Genomic DNA, 14,800 nt, shown 5'->3' on the forward strand with positions numbered 1-14,800 from the left:
ATTGCAACATAGGTACATAGTGAACGCAGACTTTTTGGGGCTCTAATTTAGCAGTTGTAACACTTTTTTACCGTTATCTTCGCAATAATAATATATTTTCTGGAATTTTTCTTTTTATTCTGGTACTAAAGAGTGCCAATAACATATTTATGAAAGAAAAACTGATCTCATTTACCTATTTATTAAAGTTTTTGCATCATTTTTGAAAAGTAGTAAGGTGAACGCAGACTTTCTGGGCTATGTGTATTTCGGTAGTTCTCATAAGAATACATGTGTTCTACCTTTTTCACCACACACGCTCTGGGTATACGGACGTAAGTATATAGGTGGTATGGGCCTTATAGAAGGTAGATGCATGAATTACAACAACTAACAAATTTTCAAAAACAACATTGTTGTCGCTGTTCCAATATGAAGTGTCAAATCCCTTTATAAAAAAAAATATTTTTGTTGTAATTTTCCCAAAATCATAAAGAAAATATTGACATTTCATATTCAAAATTTTACGATATCACAACCTGGGTAATTGTGCACGGACGCTCAGAGAGCGTTGTGGTGTAGGTTGGTGAATAATTTTTGTACGTCGCGCTGAGAGTTAGGTATAACCATGATACAATATGAAAGTAGCATTATCAGCCCAGCTGATGGTAACATAATGTGTCAATTGCATTTTATTTATGTCAAATTTTGACATTTTATGTTACCAAAAACGGCAGTTGCTGCTACCTTCTTATTGTATCATGGGTATAACTGTAAATATGCCTTGTTACCGACAAAAATTGTTCAAATTAAAACGCAAAAAATTGAAGCTCATATCACTGTTACTAACGGTATATCGATCGAGTACTTTGTTTTAATCGCTAATTTCCCGAAAAATTTCGTTAATTACCAAAATAATAGAAATTATAATTTTACCGTCGGTAAAGCCAAAATTAAATACAGAATCGCAAAACGTATTCAGACTTGATGATAAGTAAGAGTTCTCATATGATGGATAATATGGGCTTTGGTATGGAGATACGACACACATTGTACCTTTTTAGATGTTCGTGGGACGTTCACTTCTCCTTAAGCCACTTCCTTTACTTAACATATTTTCAAAGATTTTCTCATGGTTGGAAGGTCTAAAAGATTAACTCTGTCGAATGTAATGCTTATTTTACTTGCATAGAAAATATCCATTTGCCGATTATCAACAGAGTCCTTAGTGTAATTTTAAAATATTCTTAATGCATAATAAACTCAAAAAACCGGCCACCTGACTGTTGTTAATGGAAACATCTGTTCGCTAAACGTTTGGAAGTGTGTTAGCTATTTTTCATGGTTTGCATTATTTTACACATGTACTCAAATATTTCATTCAACTTTGTATTCTCTTTAACTGGGTATTTCTCATTTATGCGTTCATTCATTCATTACCCCATTGAAAATTGCATTAACATAACATTAATTTTTTCAATTATCTCAACATGTTTGTTTGTATGTACTTAAAAAACACATGCAGAAAACTGGTTAACCTTCATTAAATGTTGTTGCAAATAATTTAAAAATTAACAAATTATGACCTTTTGCACTGGTTTCAGCTGGTTAGCAAACCAACCGACATGCAAAGTAAACACCACCCCCTCAAAAACCGAAATTCGCTGTGTAGATTTGTAAATTGGCGTAAAAATTACAAACACACAAAAATGCATGTCAAATTTAATGAGACAACAATCACCGACAATGAAATGAGTCAGTTCCAGTCGTCGCAGTACTAACCCCACTTACGTTTATTTATAGGTACGTTACTTTATCGTTAACACAAACACAGAACCGCTAATACCGTTGGATATGTTCCCTCTGAAACGCTAAGTTTCTAACTAATCTATGTTTTAGATGTCTCTCTCGATTTAAGTGAATTTTTATATTTGCCGGGTGTTGACGATTATAGTTCTCTTTAGTATTTCATATTTTTTTATTCTATCGAAAACAAGTTTGCCATTGATTATTCACTCTTTTTTATTTTCTTTCTTTCTTGTTTTCTTAAGGTTACCAGGTTTTCTGGCACTTTTGCTTTGAAGGGGTTGAAAAGAACAATACAACTATTGTCATATACCCTACAGCTTAAAGCCCTAAACACATCCAACGTTTCAGCAATGTTGGACGTTATTTCAAAATAAAAGTGCAAGATTGATTTTTTGTTTATTCATCTATCAGGAACGACGTCCAACTTTACTCAAACGTCGGATGTGTTTAGGGCTTAATACTGTTGACTCACAATTGGTCTCTGGAAGATGTAACATTTATTGGAAGGGGACAGAATTGTATGGACCACACTTATTTAGATTCCAATGTTTATTTTAGAACCTTAATACATACTACATGTCGCCACCATAAATACCGGAAGACGTATCTCCAAAAAAAAATCAAAACTCGTTTTTTTAATTGAATCTAATACATACAACTAAAATACATGCTCTTGCAAAATTTCTACGTTCAAAAATAAGGATCCTATTCAAGAAATGGCACTTTGGAAAATGGGATAACATTGCAGATTTTTTTGTAATGACGGATCCCAAAACTAACCGTTTCTGCGGTTTTGGTTTCATTACTTACTCCCATTCGTATATGATTGATAATATTCCAAATCTTCACTCTCATAAGATTAATATTCCATAAAACAGTTTATCATTTTATAACATTTTTTGCTTCTCCTGTAAAATTATTGGGGGTTATTCTGAACGAAAATTCCCCGTGAGTTTTTGTCTTTCTGCCGCTTCAACTAGGGAGAAAGTGAAAAATTCACGGGAAATTTTCGTTCAAAATAACCCCAATTATTTTTTTAGTTACAACTTTGGTCATTTATGATGACGATATACACATATGTTCACATAAAAATCCCCGAAAGGACAACGGAAACTTCTCCCTTATCAATAAGTGTATCCCGATCAATTCCAGCTCAATCAAGGTTCATTTAGTAAGGTTACCCAGAAGTCAAAAGGTTTTGTAGTTTTTGCACAAGAAAGGATAACACCACCAAATATTATTGCCACAATTCAAATAAAGAAGTTGTAGAGGAGCTGAAGGTCGTCTTTATAGACGAGAGCTGAAGGTCGTCTTTATAGGCGAGAGCTGGATGTCGTCTTTATAGGCCAGAGCTGAAGGTCGTCTTTATAAGCGAGAGCTGGATGTCGTCTTTATAGGCCAGAGCTGAAGGTCGTCTTTATAAGCGAGAGCTGGACGTCGTCTTTATAGGCGAGAGCTGAAGGTCGTCTTTAAAAGCGAGAGCTGAAGGGTCGTCTTTATAGACGAGAGCTGAAGGTCGTCTTTATAGACGACAGTTGAAGAGTTGTCTTTATATACGAGAGCTGAAGGGTCGTCTTTATAGACGAGAGCTGAAGGTCGTCTTTATAGACGAGAGCTGAAAGTCGTCTTTATAGACGAGAGCTAAAGGGATCATTTATAGACGAGAGCAGAAGGGTCGTCTTTATAGACCAGAGCTAAGGGGTGGTCTTTATAGACGAGAGCTGAAGGGTCGTCTTTATAGACGATAGCTGAAGAGTTGTCTTTATAGACGAGAACTGAATGTCGTCTTTATAGACGAGAGCTGAAGGTCGTCTTTATAGACGAGAGCTAAAGGGAGCATTTATAGACGAGAGCTGAAGGTCGTCTTTATAAGCGAGAGCTGAAGGTCGTCTTTATAAGCGAGAGCTGAAGGGTCGTCTTTATAGACGATAGCTGAAGGATTGTCTTTATAGACGAGAGCTGAAGAGTTGCCTTTATATACGAGAGCTGAAGGGTCGTCTTAATAGACGAGAGCTGAAGGGTCGTCTTAATAGACGAGAGCTAAAGGTCGTCTTTATAGACGAGAGCTAAAGGGAGCATTTATAGACGAGAGCTGAAGGTCGTCTTTATAAGCGAGGGCTGAAGGTCGTCTTTATAGGCGAGAGCTGAAGGGTCGGCTTTATAGACGAGAGCTGAAGGGTCGTCTTTATAGAGGGCCTGAAGGGAGTCTTTATAGACGACCTCAAGGGATTCTTTACAGGCGAGAGCTAATGGGAGTCTTTATAGATGAGAGCTGAAGCGGCTTTTGTTTACGAGAGCTGAATGTCTTCTTTATAGACGAAGGTCGTCTTTATAGATGAGAGCTGAAGGTCGTCCTTATGGACGAGAGCTGAAGGTGGTCGTCCTTATAGACGAAAGCTGAAGGTCGCCTTTATAGGCGAGAGCTGAAGGACGTCTTTATAGCCGTGAACTGAAGGTCGTCTTTATAGACGAGACCTGAAGGTCGTCTTTATATATGAAAGCTGAAGGACGTCTTTATAACGAGAGCTGAAGGGTCGTCTTTATAGACGAGAGCTGAAGGTCATCTTTATAGACGAGAGCTGAATGTCGTCTTTATAGACGAGAGCTGAAGGGTCGGCTTTATAGACGAGAGCTGAAGCGTCGGCTTTATAGACGAGAGCTGAAGGATCGGCTTTATAGACGAGAGCTGAAGGTCATCTTTATAGACGAGAACTGAAGGTCGTCTTTATAGACTAGAGCTAAAGGGAGCATTTATAGACGAGTGCTGAAGGTCGTCTTTATAGGCGAGAGCTGAAGATCGTCTTTATAAACGAGAGCTGAAGGTCGTCTTTATAGGCGAGAGCTGAAGGACATATTTTTAGGCGAGAACTGAAGGTCGTCTTTATAGACGAGACCTGAAGGTCGTCTTTATATATGAAAGCTGAAGGACGTCTTTATAGGCGAGAGCTGAAGGTCGTCTTTATAAGCGAGAGCTGAAGAGTTGTCTTTATATACGATAGCTGAAGGGTCGTCTTTATAGACGAGAGCTGAAGGTCGTTTTTATAGACGAGAGGTGACGTCCTTATGGCCGAGAGCTGAAGGTGGTCGTCCTTATAGATGAAAGCTGAAGGTCGTCTTTATAGACGAGAACAAAAGGTCGTCTTTATAGACGAGAGCAAAGGTCGGAGGGAGTCTTTATAGACGACCTGAAGGGAGTCTTTATAGACGACCTGAAGGGAGTCTTTGTAGACGACCTGAAGGGAGTCTTTGTAGACGACCTGAAGGGATTATTTACAGGCGAGAGCTAATGGGAATCTTTATTAACGAGAGCTTAATGTATTCTTTATAGAGCTGAAGGGTCGTCTTTATAGATGAGAGCTGAAGGTCGTCTTTATAGACGAACTGACGATCGTCTTTATATTCAATTTGCAGTTAGTTTAGCCATGCCCGTCTGCCTGCCTGGATCACACAATAAATCTCGAATAGAGTAATCGAGATTTGGTCCAAACTGACTAATATTTCTTCCATTGTTCAATTCAAAGTGGGCAATAACGGTTTAGCTACAACATAACTGTAACCTCAAATTTTACGTATTTTGAAGGTTTTAATCCGAATTGGCTGTAATTTAACATTTCGAGCTCTGTATTAACTGGATTATCTGCACCGAAAGTTTTTGAATACAAGTGTTTTTAGACATATTTCCAACCGTATAAGTTGTAATTTGCATTTTCGAGATCTCTGTAGAAAAAACTTATCTCAAAATATTGTTATTATTGACCCAAGTAAACCGTTCTCGAACTATGTAGGGATGAGGGTATTTCTCCGTCGGCATATACTTGTAACTTGTTTTATAATAGGTTTGCTCCCCCTTAATTTTGTTCATAAATTCATTTGATGATCCTGATTTACAATAGGCAATTCTCAGATTGTCAATGAAGCAGAGTGTTGAGGGCTGAAATATTTCCCAAAAACTGGCCCTTGCTGCAAGTAAAATTATCTAATGTAAATCAGGAATTAAATAAAGGTTTACCTAAAACGTAGCATGACGTACTAAAACAATGTTTCTTTTCAATCTAGGTTGGAAAACACATTAAATTATTGCCAAATCACCATGGCAAAACTACCAGGTAGTGGTATCACACCAGCTGAACGAATATGATAAGTCAAATCCCTTTATAAAAAAATTATTTTTGTTGTAATTTCCCAACAACATAACGAAAGTTTTGACATAACATATTCAAAATTTTACGATGCCACTACCTGGGTAATTGTGCCATGCAAATCACATTAAATAATTGTCATTTACATTGTTTTGTTTGTAGCAAACAAAATGTCATTTATTAGTAACGACAACGATAACAATTAATCAATCATTCACTTTTATGAATGTCCAAACTAATTAGCTATCACCACACCAATTCAATGACCTCCAATGGTAAGTTGTTTTTAGATCTTAGATAAAGGTGGATTAAGTGCACACCATGGTTTGGTCATAATTTGTGATTGGCGATATTTTGGATTTTGGCAATATTTTCATCTTAAAGGAGTATGAGTATGTTCGAATTTATATCGGTCAACTCCTTGGGGTACCTTCCACACAAAATTCGAAAAAGTGAAGTTTAAAGGTCTGCGTACATAAGCTGCTCTGCCTGATTGCCTTGCTTTCCTGCTTCAATTTTGACATAATAAAAATAAAAGAATAACTGCTATGCCTAAATACGACCGTATTGCCAGGGCGTGTGTGGTGAAAAAAGTAGAACACATGTATTCTTATGAGAACTACCGAAATACGTCGAGCGTATACTTATTGTAAGTTGAACATTTTCAACTTTGACAGAACGTACGATATGTTATTGTATGTACATATGTGTGTGTTTTGTATTTTAAAAACAAAAGCCCAACAAAACATGAAATACAATTTATTGCAAAAGAAAAATGTTTGTTTTACGAGTGAAAACATTTAATAAAGTTTCCGTGTTTTAAATGGGATTTCGGATACAACGTATTTGGGTAATAGGGACGCTCAGAGAGCGTTGTTATGGTAGGTAAGAAAATATTTTTTGTACGTCACGACTTAAATTAGGTATAGCTGTAAAGAAGGCCGAGGAAATTTCGAACTGGGTTGCCCTTTTCTTTTTTATTCTTTTATCAGAAGTAAGCAGGCAAGGCAGCTTATGTACGCAGGCCTTAAGATCTTCTCTCGGATCGTTTTGAAAATTTATTCAGGATATTGTCCCTTTACGATAGTACAATTGGGGGCAAATCCATACTTCCACACTGAGTTAATGGCATAAAAGCTCCCATAAACCTTGACGGCACCAACTAAAATGGCAAATCCACCAGATAACTGTCGCATGGAGTTTCTGATTGGTCCAAGCTTTGCAAATTGTATTATTTCATCTAGGCACGTATTAGGTTGGAATATGATCGGTTCCGTTCTGCGGGTATCTACCACACAACATTTGGGAAAAGTGGTGCAAGTCAATATTTTCTGTGATAATGGCCCAAAAGCTCCAAAAAGTCAGCATGAGCCAAAGTTAGATAACCGTCAAATGGAGATACCGATCTGGTATAAACGTTGTACATCGCTTTTTTACAGACTTAAATTATGTCCGAATATTGAATACAACGAACCACTCTTTCGGGTGCCTCCCACACAAAGTTTTGAAAGAGTGCAGCTAAAGGACTCGCCTGTAATTGATTTTGAATGTTTGGCAATATGTGTTGTATGTGGCCCTAGTTAAAACGGTACAATTTCTTTTTCTGGGCAAATCCATACATACTTCCTGAAAAATAGGCACAAAACCCCAGAAGCCCTATCTATAGACGTCAGAAGTATTGTGTCTGCTTCATTTCTTTACCATGCGTTTACACATGACAGGACAGTTGAGTACATGTATTGATTGTCAAAAACCATGGTATAAGTAAAGAGGTAGATTTAAATGAAAAAAATCTATAGAACCCTTGTTTTTCTTGAATTCCTAAAACTTCAAAATAAAGGAAAAAAATCTATAGAACCCTTGTTTTTCTTGAATTCCTAAAACTTCAAAATAAAGGCAACAAGTGGGTTTGTTTACAATGTAGTTTTTGAGCATTTTATAAAAAACGCGAAAAATGAATGAAGAGTTAAGTTTTCTCCACATAATCGAGTTGTGAATATGATAAACTGATTGTTTCAATGCAAATCTCACCAATTCCTTCCATACAAATGGTCTAAAAACAATTTTAAAAATCATTGAATTCGATTGTTTTTAAAATTGTCTGGCATATTCCCAGCTAGCATTTGGAAGACTGTTTTTTCAAAAATCACATTGAGGAGTCTTTTTAGAGTCCTCTTGGTGATCAAAAATTGATTAAGTCGCTTGTATGATCAGAAAGGGACTCGAAAGTGACTCCCTGTAGTGATTAAAAAGAGTTTAATTAAAAATACAACAATAAATGTGTAGCAATCACAAATTAGTCATTGAAGTGTTTAAAATGTGACCATTTTATGTTATTTATTGTCACATTTTAATCATCTGGAAGATTGAAAAGTGCTTAATCAAAAAAGGGTCATGCAGGTGTTTGAAAAGTGATTATAATTATGTACCTTCTGATCATATTTTGAACAGTTAGGTGATTAAAAACTGATTGCTTTGTTTTATTTTTATTTGGTTGTAAATAAAAAAATGAAATTCTCATATACACTTTCTACAAAATTTTGATATAAATGTAACGTATAATATTAAAGGTACAGACAAACACAACACAACAGGTTTTGCCAAGTGAAATGAAGAAGCAGTATACTAACCACCAAGCAACATAAAGGATAATTAAAAGACATAACAAAGCAGAAAAGACTATAAAACAAAGGAAAGAAACAAAGAAGAATAAAAAGAAAATTTTTTTAATTTATTTCGTCTAACAAAAAGACTCATAAATGACTCCCTAAAGACTCATAAATAATTATAAACATGACTCTAAAAAGACTCGAAAAAGGGTCCCAAATTAATCAACAAAACACAAATAAATGATTGAAATACGACTCGAAAAAGACTCATTTGTGATTTGTTTAGAAGAGTCGCCTGAGGTTATGTTTTCCTACCGACAAAGGAGTCATTTATGATCAGAAAATGAGCTCATATTCTAGCTTTTTAATCGTGCAGTCGGATCAAAAAAGACTCGAATTTGATTAAAATTTTCAAAAAATGCTGACTGGGTTATTCAAACACCACACACACATACACAGGTTATTCCCAGCTAGCATTTGGAAGACTGTTTTTTTCAAAAATCACATTGAGGAGTCTTTTTAGAGTCCTCTTGGTGATCAAAAACTGATTAAGTCGCTTGTATGATCAGAAAGGGACTCGAAAGTGACTCCCTGTAGTGATTAAAAATAGTTTAATTAAAAATACAACAATAAATGTGTAGCAATCACAAATTAGTCATTGAAGTGTTTAAAATGTGACCATTTTTTGTTATTTATTGTCACATTTTGATCATCTGGAAGATTGAAAAGTGCTTAATCAAAAAAGGGTCATGCAGGTGTTTGAAAAGTGATTATAATTATGTACCTTCTGATCATATTTTGAACAGTTAGGTGATTAAAAACTGATTGCTTTGTTTTATTTTTATTTGGTTGTAAATAAAAAAATGAAATTCTCATATACACTTTCTACAAAATTTTGATATAAATGTAACGTATAATATTAAAGGTACAGACAAACACAACACAACCACTAAGCAACATAAAGGATAATTAAAAGACATAACAAAGCAGAAAAGACTATAAAACAAAGGAAAGAAACAAAGAAGAATAAAAAGAAAATTTTTTTAATTTATTTCGTCTAACAAAAAGACTCATAAATGACTCCCTAAAGACTCATAAATGATTATAAACATGACTCTAAAAAGACTCGAAAAAGGGTCCCAAATTAATCAACAGAACACAAATAAATGATTGAAATACGACTCGAAAAAGACTCATTTGTGATTTGTTTAGAAGAGTCGCCTGAGGTTATGTTTTCCTACCGACAAAGGAGTCATTTATGATCAGAAAATGAGCTCATATTCTAGCTTTTTAATCGTGCAGTCGGATCAAAAAAGACTCGAATTTGATTAAAATTTTCAAAAAATGCTGACTGGGTTTATATTGTTTTGAAGTTTTAGGCATACTCGAATGAAAAAATTTAAATTGATATAAAGCTTTGGCTAACCTTTCTTATTAAACCATGTCAAAAACCCAAAACTTGCCTGTGTGACGTAGGCGTCCAGGCAACTGCAAAAATGGTTGTAAAATTATGAATGAAAATAGTCGATTTCTCTTTTGTTTTCCGTTTATATATTTTGTTTTTGTTTTGTTTCATCCCAGTACTGTTGTCTTTTTTGTTATTTGAAATAGTTTTGATTTCATTTATTCAAAAATGTCCATGTTTATTGTCTACGAAAACTACCAGACAGTGCCGAGGCAACTAGCCAAATGTTTGTATGTATTAGTAAATCAGAGTTGTATTTGCAGGCAGTGTGTCTTGTGTAACCCTGCGTTTACAAATGACAGGACAGTTGATTTCATGTATTGGTTGTCAAAATCCCAAAACTTGCCTTTGTGACGTAGGCGTCCAGACAACTACAAAAACAGTTGTAAAATTATTAATTAAAATCATCGAAATCCTTTTGTTTTCCGTTCACATATTTTGTTTTTGTTCATGTTCTTTTGTTTTCAACACATTTCAATTATTATCTCACACATTTTTACAAAAAATGTCAAAATTTTGTTAACCCGGCTGTCTGTGAAAGAATGATGGACAACTGGTAGCCAAACGACAAATGTATGTATGTGTTAGTAAATCAGAGTTGTATTTGAAGACAAACTGTCTAGTGTAAACGCCTAGTAAACGCCAAGGTTCGAGGCTGAGGGTATATCTCTGTCGGCACAGCTGACTGACACTTTCTTACTTGTTACCTATTAATTTTCAATTTACAGATTACAACGTTTACCCACATCAATAAAAAAAAAAATACTCTAATTTTTATTGTTTGCATTTCAATCACGCAATCGATTACATGAATACGAACGTGAAGCCATGATGACTTTTCGCTTTTAGGAGTTGCTCTAAATACAAGGACAATTAATGACATTCATAATACAGACATTAGTGTTATACTTATACAAGTAAATATAGGCTTTGTTCCTGAACTAGAAAGTTTTTATTATTTTTGCAATTTTTGCGGAAAAAAAAACATTCTCGTACTGTCAAGTACAACAAATCGGTCGAAAATATATGTGGTGGCTTTATTCAATTCTGAACCGTTCTAGACCAATTTTCATCAAAATTAGACAGATATAGTGTTTTGTGCGTCAAATACTCAAATCGGCCGAATATATACTGAAGCTATATCCAAATCAGAACCGATGTACATACAAATGCACAATAGGGTTATGACTTTTTGACATTTTTCCTCATAAATGATTTCCTGTAGCAGGGATGAATGAACTTTTGCCTATTAATCACTATGCTATCGTTTATTCCATTGAAATATAAAAAAAGTTCACGCACAAATCGATTTTAAAAAAATTAATTTTTGAAAAAATGTATGAAATGAAAAAAATTTTTTTTTCAAAAAAGTATTTTTTGTTCCACGAATGAATAAATATAAGCCTAATAATAACTACAATAACGTTTATTTCATTCGAATATTAAAAAAGTCGCGAAAAAAGTCACTTTGAGAAAATTTTAAAATTTTTGTTTTTTGTTAAAAAATTATATTTTTAAATAAAATCGTTTACGACATTTTTACGATTCTCAGAATTGAAGAAAAATAGTGAGAAATAAATTCTATGTCATTTTATTTATCTCATGTGGCTCAAAAGTTTATTTTCAATTATATATCTGTTTTAGTGACTTCAAAAAATTGTCCATAATTTTGATAAATTCAAATTTTATAATCATTTTGTGCGTGAGGTTTTTTCACCGAACCACCTTATAATTAAGATTTTATGTAATATTATGGCAAAACTCATCACGCTATGATACAGGGATATGAGGTTGTAAAAAAGTCATAACCCTAATGCACAAAGACATAATAAACTTATCATAGGTAGGTGTACGGTATCTTTTGCAAAACAAATTTGGTTTTGCTGGCTTTTAATAAGGTGATAGGTACATAGATTTTGGCATTTCCATTCCCGTACAATTTTAACAAACTTGTATATGGAACTTATGTTTTCATATTTCGCTTTTTTGCTAGTTCAACTAATACACTGGAACGGAGCTATTATATTTTCTTACCCTCTGTATCCACATCATGGAGGGCATTCCGTCATTGGACAATTTAATGTAATCATAGGCATTAAACTACATAAATTATGTACAGTCTGTCGCAAAAGTTAGTATACACCGTTGCAACCAAAATGTATTAGGGATAAATATCACTACAACTTATTGAAAACAACAAACAATTAGTTTTATTTGATAGACAAGAAGGTTGTCTTCCGTAATAACAATTAAAAGTCCGCAATATTTGCATACATTAGCAAATGTACGGTTCGAATCCCAAAAAGACCAAAATTTATGTCGCAAAAGTTAGTATACAACGGAGAATCCTCGTGGAACTGTGTAAAAAATTCTTGATATTTTTGAACAAAATGCAACTAAATCTGTACTTAAGATCATAAAGAGTATATTAATTGGTTTTAATGACAGTTATAGTACTTATAGTGACAAGTCCAACGTACACTGTATCGTAAAATCCACAAAAATTGGTCATCTACAAATACAACAACTGTAGCGACAAAATTCCGGGTGTTATGTCGTGTTTATGAATTCTAAAGCCACGAAATGCTCAGAAAAGCTCTAAAGTTTCAATATGGGGTGATTTTGATCGTGTTTCGACTTGTACTGTTTGAAAAAACGGGAATTTCATGAAGGAAACTCATATTTTTGAGGCCATTGTCCTTTTGAAACATGTAATAATCCTTAATCCTTACACATAAGGACTTTCCTTTTGAGTTAATTTTCTCACAAATGTTGCCCCTTTTCATATTCCCACCAAAAGTAAATAGTAGGAGAACCTCAAGATCCGTTGTAAGCCCTACAGTTATACTGTCCTACTGGCCTTTTAGCAGTATCGGACATGCTTCTCGTGTCCATAGTGTCTAATGTACTACTAATGTCTAATGAACTACTTCTAACTGATCCATTTAGTTGTATTTTGGTCCTAAGTGAAGCGAACACAGTTTTTCAGAACGTTTTTGCACAATCCATGCGTTATAATAGCAGAGAAAGCTCTGTATTAAAATTTTAAATTAGCTATCATATCCTTCTGTGGTGGTGGAGTATCACTGTAGGGCTTACACCAAAACTTGAGGTTCTCCTACTATTTATTTTTGGTGGGAAAGTGAAAATGGACACAATTTGTGAGAAAATTGACTGAAAAGGAAAGTCCGTATGTGTAAGGATTAAGGATTATTACATGTTTCAATAGGACAATGGCCTCAAAAGTATGGGTTTCCTTCAAGAAATTCCCGTTTTTTCAAACAGGACAAGTCGAAACTCGATCAAAATCACCCCATATTGAAACTTTAGAGCTTTTCTGAGCATTTCATGGCTTTAGAATTCATAAACAGGACATAACACCCGAAATTTTATCGCTACAGTTGTTGTATTTGTAGATGACCAATTTTTGTGGATTTTACGATCCAGTGTACGTTGGACTTGTCACTATAAGTACTATAACTGTCATTAAAACCCATTAATATACTCTTTATGATCTTAAGTACAGATTTAGTTTCATTTTGTTCAAAAATATCAAGAATTTTTTACACAGTTCCACGAGGATTGTCCGTTGTATACTAACTTTTGCGACATAAATTTTGGTCTTTTTGGGATTCGAACCGTACATTTGCTAATGTATGCAAATATTGCGGACTTTTAATTGTTATTACGGAAGACAACCTTCTTGTCTATCAAATAAAACTAATTGTTTGTTGTTTTCAATAAGTTATAGTGATATTTATCCCTAATACATTTTGGTTTCAACGGTGTATACTAACTTTTGCGACAGACTGTATAGGTAATACAAGCGAGAAAGAAAGTCTATGCTTGTGAGTAAGTATTCGCCCGTGAGTCTTAATCAATTCCAATACCTGCCTAAATTATTTACATAGGCATTTGTGAATAAGAAAAAAAACCTATGATTCAATATCACTTTAAACTAGTCATTGTGAATTCCAAGAAACTAACTTTTTCACAAGCTATGCTTCTTATAAACTATTCTTAATATTTAGCGCGAATATACAAAAAAAAAACAAAATAGAAGAGATAAGAATGAAAGAAAATACAAAAATAGTTCTCACCATTTTCGTTATCCGGTTGGTTTTTGCAGGCCTCATTTGTGGTAACATATTCTTTGCAGTTAATGGAGCCCATGGTGAAGGAACGGCGGCGACTGGATGACAGTGAAGTTGCTAAGTGCAGCTGTTGTTGTTGTGGCAACTGTTGCTGGCAGGAACAATGACGTAATATTATTGGCCTTGTAGAAAAAGGTCGACGACTATGATATGATACCAATGACCACAATAATGATGATGCACTTGAATTTGAAATGTGATACCTGTTGAATTTATTTGTTTAGTTTTAGCTTTCTTTTTTTTTTTTTTTTTTTTTTGTAATTCAACTGTTATTCATTTTATTTGTTTCACTTCTTCTTAAACTACTCCACAAACTAACCTTGGAGTTGTAATTAAATTTCCATTGGCTGTTGTTGCAACGGTATGTTGTGGTTTCAAAATTCCCTTCTTCTTCTTTTCAATTATCACAGCGTTGTTGTCGTCGTGGTCGGATGTTGTCAAACATTTGCGTGACTCTATTAACTTCAAACAACTGCCACTGGCACTGTTCGTTAGACGACGATTTATGGGAACGTTAGTGGTGATATTAATCAGGAGACGATGTGTCGGAAAATACCTTGAGATAAGAACAAAAAACAAACGAAACAAAAAATAAGAACTAAAGTTGCCGGTAGCTGGGGGAGGAAGTTGATAAAATTCAATAAT

General features: G+C 34.5%; 1 protein-coding gene across 8 annotated transcripts in view; it reads right to left on the reverse strand.

Annotated features, from left to right (window-relative positions):
* The window catches only part of LOC141397958 (apoptosis-inducing factor 3), a 75,247-nt gene that overhangs the window by 14,038 nt on the left and 46,409 nt on the right, over positions 1 to 14,800 (reverse strand). For 5 of the 8 annotated variants that reach the window (XM_073974980.1, XM_073974983.1, XM_073974982.1 and 2 more), the window contains 2 exons: positions 14,475 to 14,711; positions 14,102 to 14,358 (listed from right to left, as the gene is read on the reverse strand). The exons of 1 other annotated variant lie outside the window; for it this stretch is intronic. In XM_073974980.1, coding sequence (XP_073831081.1) covers positions 14,102 to 14,358; positions 14,475 to 14,711 — 494 coding nt within the window. Of the gene's footprint in view, positions 1 to 1,761; positions 1,886 to 14,101; positions 14,359 to 14,474; positions 14,712 to 14,800 lie in introns of those variants that run through there. 2 more of the 8 variants (XM_073974985.1, XM_073974987.1) reach the window with 2 other exon arrangements.

The sequence above is a fragment of the Musca autumnalis genome, unplaced genomic scaffold, assembly GCF_047663935.1.
Source record: "Musca autumnalis isolate F117 unplaced genomic scaffold, ASM4766393v1 scaffold_3, whole genome shotgun sequence".
In the NCBI taxonomy this organism is placed as follows: Eukaryota; Metazoa; Arthropoda; class Insecta; order Diptera; family Muscidae; genus Musca; species Musca autumnalis.